This window comes from Dermacentor andersoni, chromosome 3 (genome assembly GCF_023375885.2).
Source record: "Dermacentor andersoni chromosome 3, qqDerAnde1_hic_scaffold, whole genome shotgun sequence".
NCBI lineage: Eukaryota > Metazoa > Arthropoda > Arachnida > Ixodida > Ixodidae > Dermacentor > Dermacentor andersoni.
Window position 1 is genome coordinate 13,512,032 of NC_092816.1, and position 15,700 is coordinate 13,527,731.

Genomic DNA, 15,700 nt, shown 5'->3' on the forward strand with positions numbered 1-15,700 from the left:
TGAAGCTGCTGTTTGGTCAAGTGGCGTAGACTGTTCGGCCATCCCGCTACATCACATGGAAGTTTCGTTCTCTGCTGCTGGCAGTTTGTGAGAGTTTCATGAGCCAGCAAAACCAGCACAGCACTACGCGATAACTATAGAAACGCGAAAGCGTGGGCAGTGCAGAGTCAAGCGAAAACGAAACGTTTCGACCACCTGCGTCGTTGTCAGGGTTATTTCAATGAGTTATTTTTTCTAAAACTGAAATAGAACTGGACAAGTAGCATTTTATTTCGTCTTATAATACAATACAAGGATGTTTTGTGCAACGAGTGGTTTAGTACTAGTGACAGAATTTAACTGAAGAGTGCTTTCATCATTGGGCAAGTACTTGAATGCCCCAGGGGAGTCTCTAATCATGTCCTCCATTTACCTCGATTTCTCGATTATTAAGGCTCTGTTCGCGATAATATTGACGCATTAGAGATTCTGGAGGACTAATCTATCACTTTAGCTTGGCTTAATATTTGCCTTTAGTGACCCTTGAATATCTATGGCTGGGGAATCCCTCAGCAAGCACTCCCTCATTTTCCGTTTATGTGGGTGCTGATTTGTTGTTTGTTTATTTAATGTTGGCATTTGCACGCAGTGATTGCCTGTGATATCCGTCTTGTCTTACAGCATCCAAGGGTGGATAACAAGGGAAATCCACTCCCAAGCAATGTGCCAGGATGCACGAACTGCTGGCACAAGTTTTGGAGAACCGAGACCTGTCACGGGCAGGTGACCTGTTCTCGGTGGAGGACCAAAAGATTGTGGGCGACTTGTCGGAGGTCCTGACCAAAATCCGTGACATTGCCAGTGGCTCAGACTTCCTCCACAGTGACAACATCCAAAGTGTGGTTGAGATCTGCATCACCAGGGTCACATCAGCCATCCGGTAAGATAGACTTGCATGTTGTCAGCACTAAGGGCTGGGCTTCAGAGGATGGGCATGGCTCGAGCTCAAAGATGAACACAAACCAAAAGCAGTAAGGGTGTGCAAATATTGAAAATTGCAAATACGAATTGAACATATTTGGTATGAAAATTCACAATTCCAAGTTTTTGAGCATTTATTTCTATGTGAATGTAAGGGATAACAACACTTATTGTAGGCTCGAGGGAGGAAGTTTGATGGAAGTCAGGAATGTTGCAAACAATTCTGCTCCAGGAGATGCTTGGTTTTTGCTCAGAAGCACCAGTTCCTGAGCAAACACACAGGGCAGATGGTTCTTGCTAAATTATTTCATCATTCAGTAAGAATACCTTGCATCTAGATAGCCTATTAAATTAATTATCTGTTTTTATTTAGGCAAATAAATTTGCATAATAATATGGCCAGTCTCTCCAAGCTTGCCTCTTTTTAAAAGAATGTGCGGTGTATCACACCACTTTCCAAAAGTACAGCGCTTTTTGTGCATCTCATGGAGAGAAGTTCTGTAACCTGTTTACTGTCAACGTCCATGTGTACAAGATAACTAAAAGCAGCTGTTGCTGATTGGCAAGCTCCTCAGTTGACCAGATGTCCAGTTGTGAATTGTGTACATGGAGGTATCGAATAATGTAACTAAATGCTTTTTTTTTTACTCTTCTAGACTGAATGGACTACTACTAAATGGATTCTACTAAGAGTTTATGTTTCACTTTTTGTAGAAATGACGCAAGTATTCAGTATTCTGAACTTTTTTCTTGAATATTCGTATTTGATTCAATGAAAAAATTTTGCTATTTGAGCACCCTTACAGAGCAGTGCATTTTGCAATCAGGTGGAATAGGAGGCTGTGTTGTTCTGCTTAACTCTTCAAGATAAGAGACTACCATGTTCTGGTACAGTCAAACCTTGATGTAGTTCACACGGATATAACAGATTATCAGTTATAAAAAAGTAAATAGTAAGTATCTCTTGCCGATTTGAAAGGGTAATGAATATATGCATATTTATAGGGACGGTATTTTATGTCAGATGCTTTATTAGCAACTTCATTATGACAAGATGTGACTGTACTATTTGCTTGAGCATGCAATATTCTTTAAGATAATTAAAGCTATGGTTTAGATTGTTTAAGAAGGCTGACCAATATCTAGTGACTTGGTCAAATTCATGAGTTACCGAAGTATTGGTTATTGTAGTTTGACCTAGCTTCAGCACTCTAGCATGGTTCACTACTTTCTTCTTTCGTGCAGGGACACTGGGACCATAGAGCAACATGCACATGCTCTTGTAGCACTGTTGGAGTCCTGCCTAAACCATGATCTGCGTCCGTCATCAAAAGATGAGGATCCGCCACACGCTAAGATCGCTTCAGACATTGTCAGCTGCATCTTTCTGGTATGTACACGTAGGTAGCTGTTGGCCAACAAATAGCAGGTGCAAACGCCGACAACTTATTTTGTGCTCAAATTTTCAGGGGAGGTGCTGAACGCTAGCAGATGCTTTTACATGTTTGTTTTACTCCTGTATTTTCTTCTTTTAATAGTTTTTGCACTTGCACCTAAAGTAATCACCAGTGCATATGTTCACCTTCACATGTTCAATTTGTCAGATATGTAAAAGCGTTCTTTGTTATTCCATGTGTTGCGTGTGTATGTGGCAGAGTATTGGTAGCTCTTGTGCAGCTGATAGATGTTCATGTCATTCAGGAGAGTTGTGACCAACGATTCTTTAAGCAGGCGAGAAATGTTCCTTTAGCATGTGTGACTGATGCCTTTTCCATCTTTTAATAGCTGACTTGAGGTGTATGAATAATTAGCTGCCTCTGTACTGATTGTGCAGAATCATAACAAGAAGTCTGTAATGAAGCTGGCACTTCCTGTGGCGATCAAGTTCCTGCACCGAGGCAACAAAGAACTGAGTCACAACCTTTCCCGCTATCTTTCCCTGGCTGCTGTCAACAACGCTGAGCTGCTGTCCCCGCACGTGCAGCCCATTGTGGACAGCGTTATCAGTGGTACGTGCCCAGTGTTGTTTCCTGTGCAAGCAAATCTGTCACTACCCTTGAGCAAGTTCATCTTTTGCCAGTACAGTTGACTACTGTTAATAAGACCCCGGTGGAGCATGCAGAACAGGTTCAGATACAATGATTGAATTGCCAACATATTATTACGATATCATCGAGCGATGCTCAAGAGACGAGCCGCCGCGAGAACGACGAAGAAGTTGGTCGGTGCCCTTGGCACGAGCGAGTGTCAGCCTGGCTGCCTGGCTCCAGTGTAAATAGCGTGTAAATAGCATCTTTCGTCTGTGTCTTTCCACACGTAACAATATATAAGCAGAGCATCATTAGTTATGATGCCAATTCTGGTGCTGCCGTTGTGTGCTTCACACTTTAGCTGACATCGTTTTTTCTGCATAACGAATTATTACTTCATTCACAGGTTTATCTTTAGTGTTACCAAGCCTGACAGCAGCGCTTGTTGAAGGTGCACACCTTGCCTTTAGGAATTATGGGAACTGCCAGAGTGGAAGTGCGACATCGATGAATTAACCCTTTCCAGACGGAAAATGAGCTGAGCTTCTCATGCATGCCCTTGCGAAAAAAGATTAACAATGAGTCCAACTCGTCCAGCACTGTTTTACTTCTAATGCAGCCCTCAAGACTGCTTGAGCTTGTCCTCTACTCTATGGTTGTTGCAATCCGCATCAGCTGGTGTAACTTGCCTGTTGAAGTCTGAAGTTGTGAACAGACTTCTTTTGTTTGCTATTGTGTTGCCGGCTATCTATCTCAAAAGGACGTCCTCCATGGGATGAGTGAATGCTTCAACTAGTGTTTAAAAGAAAAGAAAGTTGTGGGGTTCTCACTTGTGCTCTTCGGACAAAGGAATGACAACACAGTAGTGCAAACAATCACAAGGGTATTTATTGCACCTTTCATAGATAGATGCCTGCTAGCCGAGTTGCTATCCACAAAACATGCTGATGGGCGTGCGACAAATCGCGGACGACTCACCGCGACTGCATAGCGAGTGAATATGTTCGCCCCATGCTAGACATCAACGCCTGGTCGTTCGCATGCACGGTCACGCAAACGGTGGCGCGTTTGAGCGATCGTGTTGTCCATTCTGGGGTAGGCCTCGCGAGACGGTCTCGCAGAAGCATGAATCGGCGCACGCGCAGAACGTCCGCACTGCTTGCCGATCCCGAGCCAAAGAGCCTTCACCTCTTTGCGCCCAAGTAACCTCGCTGTTAGGTGGCGTTAGTAGTGCAGCACTTGCGCCATCTCTCATACTGCGCTTCAACCAGACCGACTGCCGCTAGCACCAAGCTACGCGGCGAAGCCGGATTACAGGAGACGGGCGCTATACGGGAAAACAACATATCAGGGGACACGTGAAGAGTTGCGCATCTCCACAAAGTGCAGTGATTCAGAGAGCTAGATTCTGTAAGTGAGAGCAGTATTGTAATACAGTGTATTATGTTGACACATGTAAAGAAAAAAAGCCAGTATGTGCAATGAAATTAACTTGTGTGCAGTGAAACCCACCTTTGTTACAGTGTTTAAAAAATTGTTTTAATAACCTTAGCCTTTCTGATACAAACTTTTGCCTTGGTCTTGCTTTATACATCAAAAGAATCATTTGCATGGAAAAAGAAATTTGTCTTTCTTGCAAGTTTTCTTTCCCCATTCTTTCACCATTCTTAAAGGGTTAAATAAGTAAAAGTTAGTTTTCTGTTGACTCCAGTAATTCCAGAAATGCCACTGTTTTGTACCTCTGTGAATGTTGTTTGCCAATGCGACAGACTGTGGCACCTTATTCAGGTATCAAAAACTGCCTGAAGAGCTTGGATTGAAGCTAGGCAGCAGCGCTGATTTGGTCGGAAGAGCATCCTGTCCATGTTTCTGGGCACATTACCTACCTCTCATCCCTACCACAGTTCAACCTCTAAATGTACAGTCAAGTGCAAAAATCTAAAGACTGCAGCATCAACAACAACAACGAAAAGCAAAGTTTTTTTTTATACAGCTGTGCAACATGTAATTGTCTCAGTACATTACATTGGTTAAACAAGTGCATGTAGGCTATGCTTATATGCACTGCACGATTTCAGCCTGCGTGTTTAGACTGTGAAGAAAAAAAATTATTTTGTGGCATCTGCATTCTCCAGACATTTGCTTGTGACTGTATATACTTCTCCAGACATATACTGTATATAGCTGAGCGGTGCAGCTCTTTTGTTGTGCTACTGACTTGGACTCTTGGTTGCAGTGAGAAAGGGCCATAATGTCTGTCATGCCAACCTGTGATGCAGGCAACTACGCCCTTGCCCGAGTGCTGCCCTCCATTTACGTAGTGAAGAAGGAGCCTATCCATGACCACCTGATGGCGCTCATTTCACTGCTGCCCCTGTGCGAGAGCTCTGACAAGCTCAACTTGCTTGCTCTCTTTGAGCTGGTGGCCAAGCACAAGCCCTCTGTGAGTTTCTATGCTGCAGTGTATGATGCAGCAGCATTATGTTTACTTCTTCTAGGAGAAAGACATATCAGCTGTGTGGCATGAACTAGGTACATAACTTTTTGGCATAGCAAAAGAATGTAAGGCTTCTTTCAAATTACAAAGCTTGAACAGAATGCCAAGGGCTTGTGTAACTAAAGAACCTCGCCAGTGTAATGTGTTCCTTTGCATAGCGTCATAGCCTAGGCCATAATGTCATGCATCGTGTCATAGCCAGATCAGCTGCTCATGAGAGCATTTATAAGGCTGTGCTGTAATATATGCATTAAGTGTTACTCGCCTTAGGATTTACTCATTGAATGATTTGAACAGCAGTGAATACGTACGTATACACCATGAGTGCTTTCTTAATTGTACACTACTTTCTGCTCTATAGTAATGACAGCTTAAGCATGTCTCTGAACTTTCACAGTGCTGTACAATTTTAGTCATTCATGTAGTAGGTGGATGTTCATTCTCCTCCTTCCTTTGGTCGGTGCCACTGAGTCAGCGTCACTTTGCACTGTAAAACGCAATGTTCATAGAGCAGACAGTTCCTTTAGCATGTGAACTTACAGGTTACGTTCCACACTTTATTAAAGGGCCCCTCACCACTGAGGTCTTTACCATGGGTTGGCAGGGAGAGAGCAAGTCATCCTGTCTTGTTTATGAAATTACTGTATAATTACTCTATGCCTTGTCTCCCAAAACCTTTATTCGTAAGTTTTACATGTTGCCATTGTTGTTTGTATTATTAATTCCAATCATCATGCACAGGAGGTCCCATTTCAGTTTCTAACTATGGGACCTCCTTCTGTATGTACATATGCTGTAATTATCCCCATTTTTGTCATGAATAAAACTGATTCTGATGACTGTGGTCATGCTTCCAAGCAGGTTAATGCAGCAGCAGCCATTCCTTAGTTAGTGTTTCGTTTTCTTGTAGTTATAGCTAGTCAATTTGTTTATAAGCACAGCAACAGATCATGGGGAAGAAAAATAAATTGTGGGAAAAGCACCACAGTTGTCTGCTTTTTTACTGCGTTAATATTTGCTCACAGTTGCTTTAGTAAGATATGAGCTGTGGGGAGGCATCATGGAAAATACCCTCATTTCCACTGCTTTTATATTAATGGGTGGTGATGGTGGCATATTTTTGTGTAAAGCGGCCATAAAAATATACCAGACCAAGGAGTTGGTGCAATTCAGTGATGGACGCAGGTCTTGGAAAATCAATGATGACTTGCACCTTTGTTGAAAGTGGTAGTATGCTAGTAGAGTCCATGTAGTGGCAAGGAAGTCGAGATCTGGCTTGCCAAATTCACTCTTTACCACGTTAATGATGCCGTGCTTAGAGAAGCGCCTTAACAGCGAGGGAAGGTGCTGCAAATGCTCTTGGAGAGATGAGCTTACCACCAACAGGTCATCCACGTAGGCAAAGGCAAATGGAAGGACACACGGGGCGTAGTTGATAAAGTGCTGAAATGACTGCAGCATTGCTTAGGCCGAAGGGCATCGGAAGAAACTCTAGATACTGAAGGTTGTTGTAATGGCTGTTTTGGGAATGTTTTCTTCTGCCACTAATTAAACTATGCGTTGTAAGGTGGGCTTCAGTAAAGGCAAGCTGCATGCAACTGTACTGGAAACATAGGCCAGGTTGTATTTTGGTTAAAGGTCATGTGTTGGTTTGACATGCTTTTGGAAGCTACAGAGTTGCAAGAATGCTGTTGACAAAAATTTAATACGCTACCGACGTGCATTACAATATAAACATGCACATGGCAGTCTTGTCTGCAATTTTTTAAGCAGGTGTGGCGTTCGTGCACTTGTGTACTGTGTAAAACGAAGTTCTACCGCTTGATATGCATTGTACAGTTAAACCTCAATATAACAAAATTCTCGATATAATGAAGTAGCTTGCTTTTCATGATTTGTTCTCCATAGAACACCATGTATTTAGAACCTCAATATAACGAAGTGTGTTTATGTACAATTTCAATATAACGAAATTTCACTGCCGCCACAAAGGCATGCCGAGACGAATTGTAACTTCCACAGATGCAGATGGTCAAATGATTGAATTACAAACGGCCGTTTGCAAACGCGCCTCTCAAATCTCGCGCGCATGACAAGAGCAACTGCTGAAGTGGAGCTGCAGGAGGGGGAGTGCATGCGAAAATGTGGCTGGCTTCACTCAATTCGTGCCGCCGACCTGAAGATATCGTTGACATGGCATGAAACTGTATCATTTGTCGCCGACTCTCAAATTCATAAAAATGAACCATTTCCTCATTCAACTTTGCTTTTTTTGATTGCCCGATAATTCGGAAAATTATGCAGCCCCTTTTTTTTGTAAGAAAAATCGATCGGCAACTGTACTTATTTGCATAGAAAGGTCGAATTTCAATACTACGAAATTTCAGTTTAACAAAGCAAATTGCCAATTTTACCAACTTCATTATATAGAGGTCTAACTGTAGTTCTATATTCTGCCAGACCAACAAATAGTCGGTGTATCCTGTTTTATGCAGCTTCTGGAGAGCAATGTGCCCCAGCTGAGCAGTTGCTTAGGCAGTCCAACCACGATGGGCTCTGTGCTGAAGATCTTCCAAGAGCTGGCAGCGGCCAAGCCCCAGCTGTTTGCCGAGTACTTGCCCAAGATGAAGGCGGTGGCCCTCGCTCAACCAGTCCATCTCACCTTGGTGGCGCACATCATGGCTACTGTGGGACGGCTGAGTGCGGTTAGTGTTCTACAGCATCACGCTATACCAGTCATCTTTTTTTTACTCATTGTGTTCTATGTACCATGGTTACATAGGCAGCTGGGAGCCCTGAGCTGGGGTTAGATTTCTTTTAATGTTTGTGCAATAACACAGCTTAATGTTATATAGAACACTACATTAACAAATTTATAAGTACGAAACATATTAGTGTACATAATTCACAATGTAAGTAAAGGCTCCTTGATCATATTTAAAAAGGAAAGGCACTTGAGTTCTGGCCTTCCAGTCATTGAGCTTACTGTTATAGCTGCCAGGAATAAGAAAATGAGTAAAACAAACAGCAGACAACGAGAAGATATTGTGCGAGAAAAACATTTTCCTGCTAGGTTGTGTAATGAGGGCGTGCCTGACTGACCTCCTTCAGTGCATTATATCTGCAGGTTGGAATGACGCCTTGCACCGGCAAAAGATGCCGAGAGCGAGTGGGGCTATACTAATCCAGGTACAACCAACTTAGGAAGGCCCACTAAGCTTCAACAAAGACACTCCCTCACCAGAACAGGAATTGGCCTTCCTGGTGCAGTATTTAGCACCCCCTCCCTCATGATTCCTACAATTAACCCATGGCCCTCAGTCCCCAGCAGCTGCGGAGCACCTGACCAAGGCAACGGTCAGACTTGTAACACAGCAGAGGGTGCTAAGAATCTCTGGACCTGGACAGGTCGCCAATGGAAACTGACCCTGGCAACCTTTAACAGCCGAACTCTGTCAAGTGAGGCTAGCTTTGCAGGACTCTTTAAGGAACTATCAGATATTGTTTGGGATATTATTGGCCTTAGCGAGATTAGAAGAACTGGTGAGGCTTATGCAGTGCTGACTGTGGTGATTAGGACTGTTCGGCACTTTCGCTAGTGCGCAGTGATGCGGAAGAAAGACAGAGAGTCATTTATGTGCGTTTATAAAACTCAAAGCAACCTTTAAAATATGAATATATACAGAGAGTTGATGACAGCGTAACTGCAGTCAGTGTGTCCACGGGCTGAAACAGTCCCGGGTTGCGAGGCTCACAGTTCGGTCGTCACGGCACCATGCGGTCACCCGTGCTGGAGCTGGCCGCGACGACCACATGCTCGGGCCCCGTTCAGCACGTTTCTCGGACTCGGCACGCTCAGGAGCCACAGCGGCAGCAGCCAGGGGACTCTTTATTCCCCGCGTCCTCGATGTCCGGCTCGGACGCCGCTCACTACCGACGTGCTACGGTCGCACGTCCAGCACAACCTCAGTGCCCAGCTCGTACGCCGCTCGCAATCCACGTACAGCGGTCACACGTGAGGGCCTCGTCTAGCACAGCAGCATCTGTGCCAGACTGAAACGCTGCTCGGCACAGCTCAGGTGCGACAGCTCAGGGACCGGCGGCCCTCGGGTCCGCCAGCGTCTCGAGCACTGGCAGCAGGGGCCCTGGGACGTCCACGCTCGGCTCCGCGGTCCTCCGCACCTTGCCACGGACGGCTCGCCTGGCAGGAACCCTCGCCTCGTTCCGCCCAGGAGCTCGGAGCTGCTGCCCGCCTGGTTCGAACCCTGCGAGCCCGCCCTCGTGCCGCCGTGCTCGTGCACCCGTTGTCTTCCTCGTCGTTCACGGCGCTTGGTGGCCGCTCCGATCTTCTAGGGGCGACTCGCGGCACTTACATATGACACTGACTAATGGCCATGTCCTCTGCTATAGAGGTCTCCCAGATAAGAAGCAATGCGAGGTAGGATTCCTAATCCATAAGGACATAGCGGGCAACATTGACAAATTCTGCAGCATTAATGAGAGGGTAGCAGTAGTGGTAATCAAACATAATAAGAGGCATAGATTAAAGGTAGTACAAGCCTACGCTCCAACATCCAGTCACGACGATGACGTAGTAGATCAGTTTTATGAAGATGTTGAATTAGCGACGAGAAAAGTGCAAACTCGGTATACTGTAGTAATGGGCGACTTCAATGCAAAAATGGGGAAAAAGCAGGCTGGTGAACAAGCAATTGGAAACTACAGCGTCGATTCTAGGAACGCTAGAGGAGAGATGCTGGTAGAATTCGCAGAAGGGAATAAGCTGAGAATAATGAACACTTTTTTTCAGAAAGCGTAGCAACAGAAAGTGGATGGACCTGGAGAAGCCCTAATGGTGAAACAAGAAATGAAATTGATTTATTTCATACTTTCTGCCGATGCCGGCATAGTGCAGGATGTAGAAGTGATCGATAGGGAAAGTGCAGTGATCATAGGTTAGTGAGGGCTAGGGTTCACCTCAATTTGAAGAAAGAAAGAGTAAAATTGGCCAAGAAGAAACAGGTCAACCTAGAGGCAGTAAGGGTAAAAGCAGACAAATTCAGGCTGGTGCTTGCACAATTGCACATTACCTAATCTTACTAGGTGTTAGTCTAGTTAGCTAACCCATGTATTAATTAGCAGGAAGGAGTTGTGATAGCGCAGCACGTCATGCTGCATGTGTACTGGGTGGGCTAACTGCCATGATCCATGTGACGTCACATAGCGATATATATATGTACACCGGCACTGAATAAACTGATTCCATTCCCGGTTTGGCTGCTTGATGACGTTATAACACTTGCAAACAAATATGCAGCCTTAGAACAGAGAGATGAAGATGACATGGAGGTAATAAATGAAACCGTAGCTAGGCTGGCTTCAGAGGCAGCAATTGAAGTGAGAGGCTAGGCATCAAGGCAACCAGTAGGCAAGCTCTCCCAGGTAACAAAGGACCTAATAAAGAAACAATACAGAATGAAAGTGTCGAACTCAAGAGATCAGATAGAATTTGCGGAACTGTCAAAACTGATCACCAATGTAGAATAAGTGATATTCGAAATTGTAACATGAGAAAGACCGAAGAAGCCGTGAGAAATGGACGCTTCCTGAAATCAGTGAGAAGGAAACTTGGCATAGGACAAACCAAGATGTATGCACTGAAAGATAAGCAGGGTAATATCATCGGCAATCTTGAAGGTATAGTAAAAGCAGTGGAAGAAGCCTATACTGACTTGCACAGTACCCAGAGCACGCAACATACCTCCATTCAAAGTAATAATGAACAGGCTACAGAGGCTTCTTCTGTAACTAGCAATGAGGTTAGAAAGGCCTTGCAAGACATGAAGCGGGGGAAAGCAGCGGGAGAAGATGGAATAACGGTCAATTTAATCAAAGATGGAGGAGACATAACGCTTCGAAAACTGCCGGCTCTCTGTACGAAGTGTCTATCGACTGCAAGTGTCCCAGAAAACTGGAAGTATGCAAACATTCACAAAATCCACAAAAAGGGGGACGTTAAAGAATTGAAAAATTATAGGCGCATTAGTTTACTCCCTGTATTATATAAAATATTCACCAAGATAATCTCCAATACAATAAGGGCAACACTGGACCTTAGTCAACCAAGGGAACAGGCAGGTTTCAGGAAGGGATACTCTATAATGGATCACATCCATGTCACTAATCAGGTAATCGAGAAATCCACAGAGTACAATCAGCCTCTCTATAGTAAAACCTCGTTATAACGAAGTTCAAGGGAGGTCGTAATTACTTAGTTATAACCATTAGTTCGTTATAGTCACTAACCATTTCAATCGACAATTAGCAAGCAAGAGAGGATGTACTCAGCACCAAATCTCACAGCAGCCCGCCACAAAAAAAAAGAACAGCCGTCGCATGGAAAAAAACAAGCGAAAAAAAAATGACGGCAAGGAATTGCTACTTTGCTCACGCCAAACAGCTCATCACTGATCGATCAACGGCACACCAGCTGGCAGCTCACTTCACAGAAAAAAATGTCCTTGATAGATTTTGGCACATCTTCTTCAGGCGAATGATGGCTTTTTCAGCTGCAGCCGCTATTTTGAGTCCATCCTCATCGTCATCATGAGCGCCAAAGAAGGGGCACAGCAGGTCTGCCGCATCCAGCGCTTGTGCATGCGTCGGTACATCGGGTTCGCCAATATTAGGGTCTGGGCGGTCGTCGACACATTCGTCACTGTCGTCATTAGGCAGCCCCTTCACTGCTCGCACAATTTCTGCCTCCATTAGCTCCTCCGTGGTCACCGCATCAGCGTCGGCACTGACGTAAGTGCAGAAGGTGTCGCAGTCGGGCACAACGCCGGTGTCAAGATGAGCGTCCCACGACACTAGGGCTTGGTTGGCCGTGGCATCCTCATTGGCGCCAGCACCGAGATCTTCACTGTAACCGCCGCTGCTGACGCCTAATGAGGCATGCCGAAAGCAATTGGCGATCGTGCTTGCCGGTACAGCCATCCAAGCAGCCTGTAGCATCTCGATCGCCATGTACAAGTCGATCGTGGACTGCTCGTGATCATGCTCATATTGAGCAGAATCTGGTCAATCACACACTTGTGGTAGTCCGACTTAAAGTTCATGGTAACTCCTTGGTCGAGGGGTTGCACAACTGCAGTGTAGTTTGGCGACAAGAAGAATAGCTAGATGCTTTTGAGCACAGCGGTAGTGTGGTGTGCCGTGCAGTTGTCGAGTTTGAGGCATATCTTCCAGTTCAGCATGCCCAGCCGCTCGTCCCACTCCCGCAGCCATTGTGCAAAAATTTCTCTCGTCATCCAAGCCTTACAGTTTGTGGGGAGCACACGCGCCCATCTTCCCCCGCGTCGTCGCGGTTCCGTTGGGAGCCGGCATAGACATTAGAGAGGCGCACTACCCCCTCTCCTGCTTCTTCCTCGCTCTCGTGATGCGCGCACACCCTTCCTCCCCGACTCGCGGGAAGGTAGCTGACGGGTGAGGAGGACATTCCCCTCGCCAAAGTAAAAAGTTGCAAAACAGCGCCACCAGGGGAGACCCCCTCTCTCAGACGCGAGACCCCTAACCTGCCGGACTGGAGTACCTGTCGCAACCCGTGAGTGACCTCGTTTGCCTGACTATCCCGGGCAACAAGGCCAGCCTATTATTACTTATTACAAAGAGGACGCCCCTCTGCCAGTGTTCTTTACTGCTGGTAGCAATAAACGTTGTTACAGTTGACGCTGCTGGTTGCCTTATTCGTTCGAACCCGACGTAGCCGCGATTCCCGCGTTACTGGTTGGGGAGTACCACAGAGTGACTGTGTGGGGCTAGATCCGGAGCTTGCCTCTGGCCCTAGCCACACGCATAGTGGAACCCCCACAAGTTGGACACATGACTCACTTGGAGTTTTCGTTTGCCTTTGAAGCATCGTGGTGATGCACTTTTGCCAATTCACCTTTTCCAACCCATCCATGTCGGCACAAAGCAACACAGTTACACGGACCTTGCTCTGCTTACCACCCTGGCAGCATTCACTTTTGAGGGCCAAGGTTTTTTGCGGCAGCATCTCGTAGAACAGGGCTGTCTCATCCGCATTGAACAAACCCTTGGCACTGTAATTTTCTAACAGCTGTCCAACGTTTGTCTCCACCCACGCCACTGCAGCTTCGCGGTCCACAGGCTGCACTTCCCTGCTTATAGCCCTGCCGACGATGTTGTGGCGCTCCTTAAAACGCTGCAGCCAGCCAACACTCACCAAAAAATCGTTGTGCCCCATGAAGCACGCGAAGTCCCTTGCTTTGTGCTGCAACAGTGCCCCACTCACATGAGTGCCGCTTGCTCTTGCGTGCAAAATCCACTTGAAAACCGCCTTCTCTACAGCTTCGAAAGCGGGGCCTCGCAGCTTCTTTCTGTCGCCTTTTACACCATGTGCGACAGCACTGGTGACAGCTTCTTTACTGCTCAAAATCGTCGACAGCGTGCTTAACGCTATGCCTAAATCTTCAGCCAATTTTTTCTTCTTCACGCCCAACTTGATGGCTTTCAGCATAGCCACTTTCTGCTCGATTGATATCGTTTTGCGCTTCCGTTTTCTGTCGTCCATCTCCTTTCTGGCGGCGGGAACTCGCACGAACGAACCAATAGAAACACTGATATTGTTGATGCCCACGGAAGCAATGACAAGCAACAACAAAACCACAGTCGGCGGCGCCCCACGTACGCAACGGAGGAGTGGGCGGGTCGTCCAGTTTCATGGGAAAGGGGATGCTGGGAGACACACGAGACACGCGAACGTCGCACATTATAAGACATTGACCTGACGGGTACCAAAATGGTCAGTAAATGCTCGTTGAAAAAAAAGAAGTTGCCAACGATTATGTTACTTCCTAATGCCAAATTTGAGTGCAGCTCTTCAGCTGCTTTGGCTTTCTATATACTGAGGCAAATAATTCAAGCAAGACATGTATGTACAGTTACAACTTTTTATCCTTCACTTCTTCAAGAAACACTCCACTCCCAGTTCTTGATTGTCATTGTTTATGGTCGGAGAAATAGATGGATATATTCTAGACTTGCTGCACCAATGCCTGGTTTAGCGAAGCGCACCTCTGGATTCTGGCGGCAACGGCGCTGGGCCTCTCTCGGGCAGCTCGTTTAGCAGCAGCGGTAGACGAAGGTCTTCCACCGATTGCCTCGCTCATGGCTCAGAAAGAACTGACTGAGAATAAGCTACTTATACAGGCAGACGGATTATATTATAATATAAACCATCTGTGAGCCTCGGACGATCCATCTGGTGCGGAACATTTTGCACCAACCATCGCAAACGGAGCGTAGCTTGGCGCAGCTGCCTTGCTTATCGGAAGGGTGCGGAAGGCAGTGCGTAGGCGCATAGGAACGTTGTGCGGTGAAGAGATGGCAGTGACTGACTGATGCCGCTGACGCTGCTAGCAAGTCAACTCTAGGTGGCTTTGCGTTTCGGCTTGAGAAGTGTACATTGTGATCCGCTTATACCGAGCCGGCGCTTCGGCAACCGGAGGATGCCGCGCGCTCTCGCGCAGTCACAGACATGGAGGAGAGGTGGGGGGCAAGGGGTACCTGCAGTGGTGAACGGCGGCGGCTGTAGGTTTCGGCTTGGGGAGCATATTATCGAGGTCAGCCGCCACCGAGCCGGCACTCCGATTGGTGCCACACATGGGTGGCACTGGACGAGGAGCGAAGAGAGCAAGGCTCGTGCCGTGCGCGAGAGTTGGCGCCAGGAGTGCGCACAGCTAGAGCAGCACGCTAGCCCCGGCTACAGAGCTGGTTATGGCAAGGCACGACGGCGCCGCGAAACACAGGAATAGGCGCCAAAGAGCTGCGCTCTAAAAACAGGTTCGTTATGCCCATTGCGAGGAAATTTTAGCTTCGTTAAAAAGAGATTTTCAATACATGAGCATCTTTTGGAATTTCAAGGGGAATCACGATTGCTTCATTATATCCATTAGTTCGTTATATCCTGTTTCATCATATAGAGGTTTTACTGTATATGGCTTTCATAGATTACGAAAAGGCATTTGATTCAGTATAGATACCAGCCTTCATAGAGGCATTATGTAATCAAGGAGTACTGACCACTTACATAAATATCTTGAAAGATATCTACAGAGATTCCACAGCTACCTTAATTCTCTACAAGAAAAGTAGGAATATACCTATAAAGAAAGGGGTCAGACAAGAAGAC

At 46.1% G+C, this 15,700-nt stretch overlaps 1 protein-coding gene across 3 annotated transcripts in view; it reads left to right on the forward strand.

Annotated features, from left to right (window-relative positions):
- The window catches only part of melt (ventricular zone expressed PH domain-containing protein melted), a 143,696-nt gene that overhangs the window by 5,607 nt on the left and 122,389 nt on the right, over positions 1–15,700 (forward strand). For all 3 annotated transcript variants that reach the window (XM_050169736.3, XM_055065611.2, XM_055065612.2), the window contains exons 2-6: positions 661–919; positions 2,206–2,350; positions 2,795–2,969; positions 5,270–5,433; positions 7,983–8,192. In XM_050169736.3, coding sequence (XP_050025693.1) covers positions 711–919; positions 2,206–2,350; positions 2,795–2,969; positions 5,270–5,433; positions 7,983–8,192 — 903 coding nt within the window. In that variant the 5' untranslated portion in view covers positions 661–710. The remainder of the gene's footprint in view (positions 1–660; positions 920–2,205; positions 2,351–2,794; positions 2,970–5,269; positions 5,434–7,982; positions 8,193–15,700) is intronic.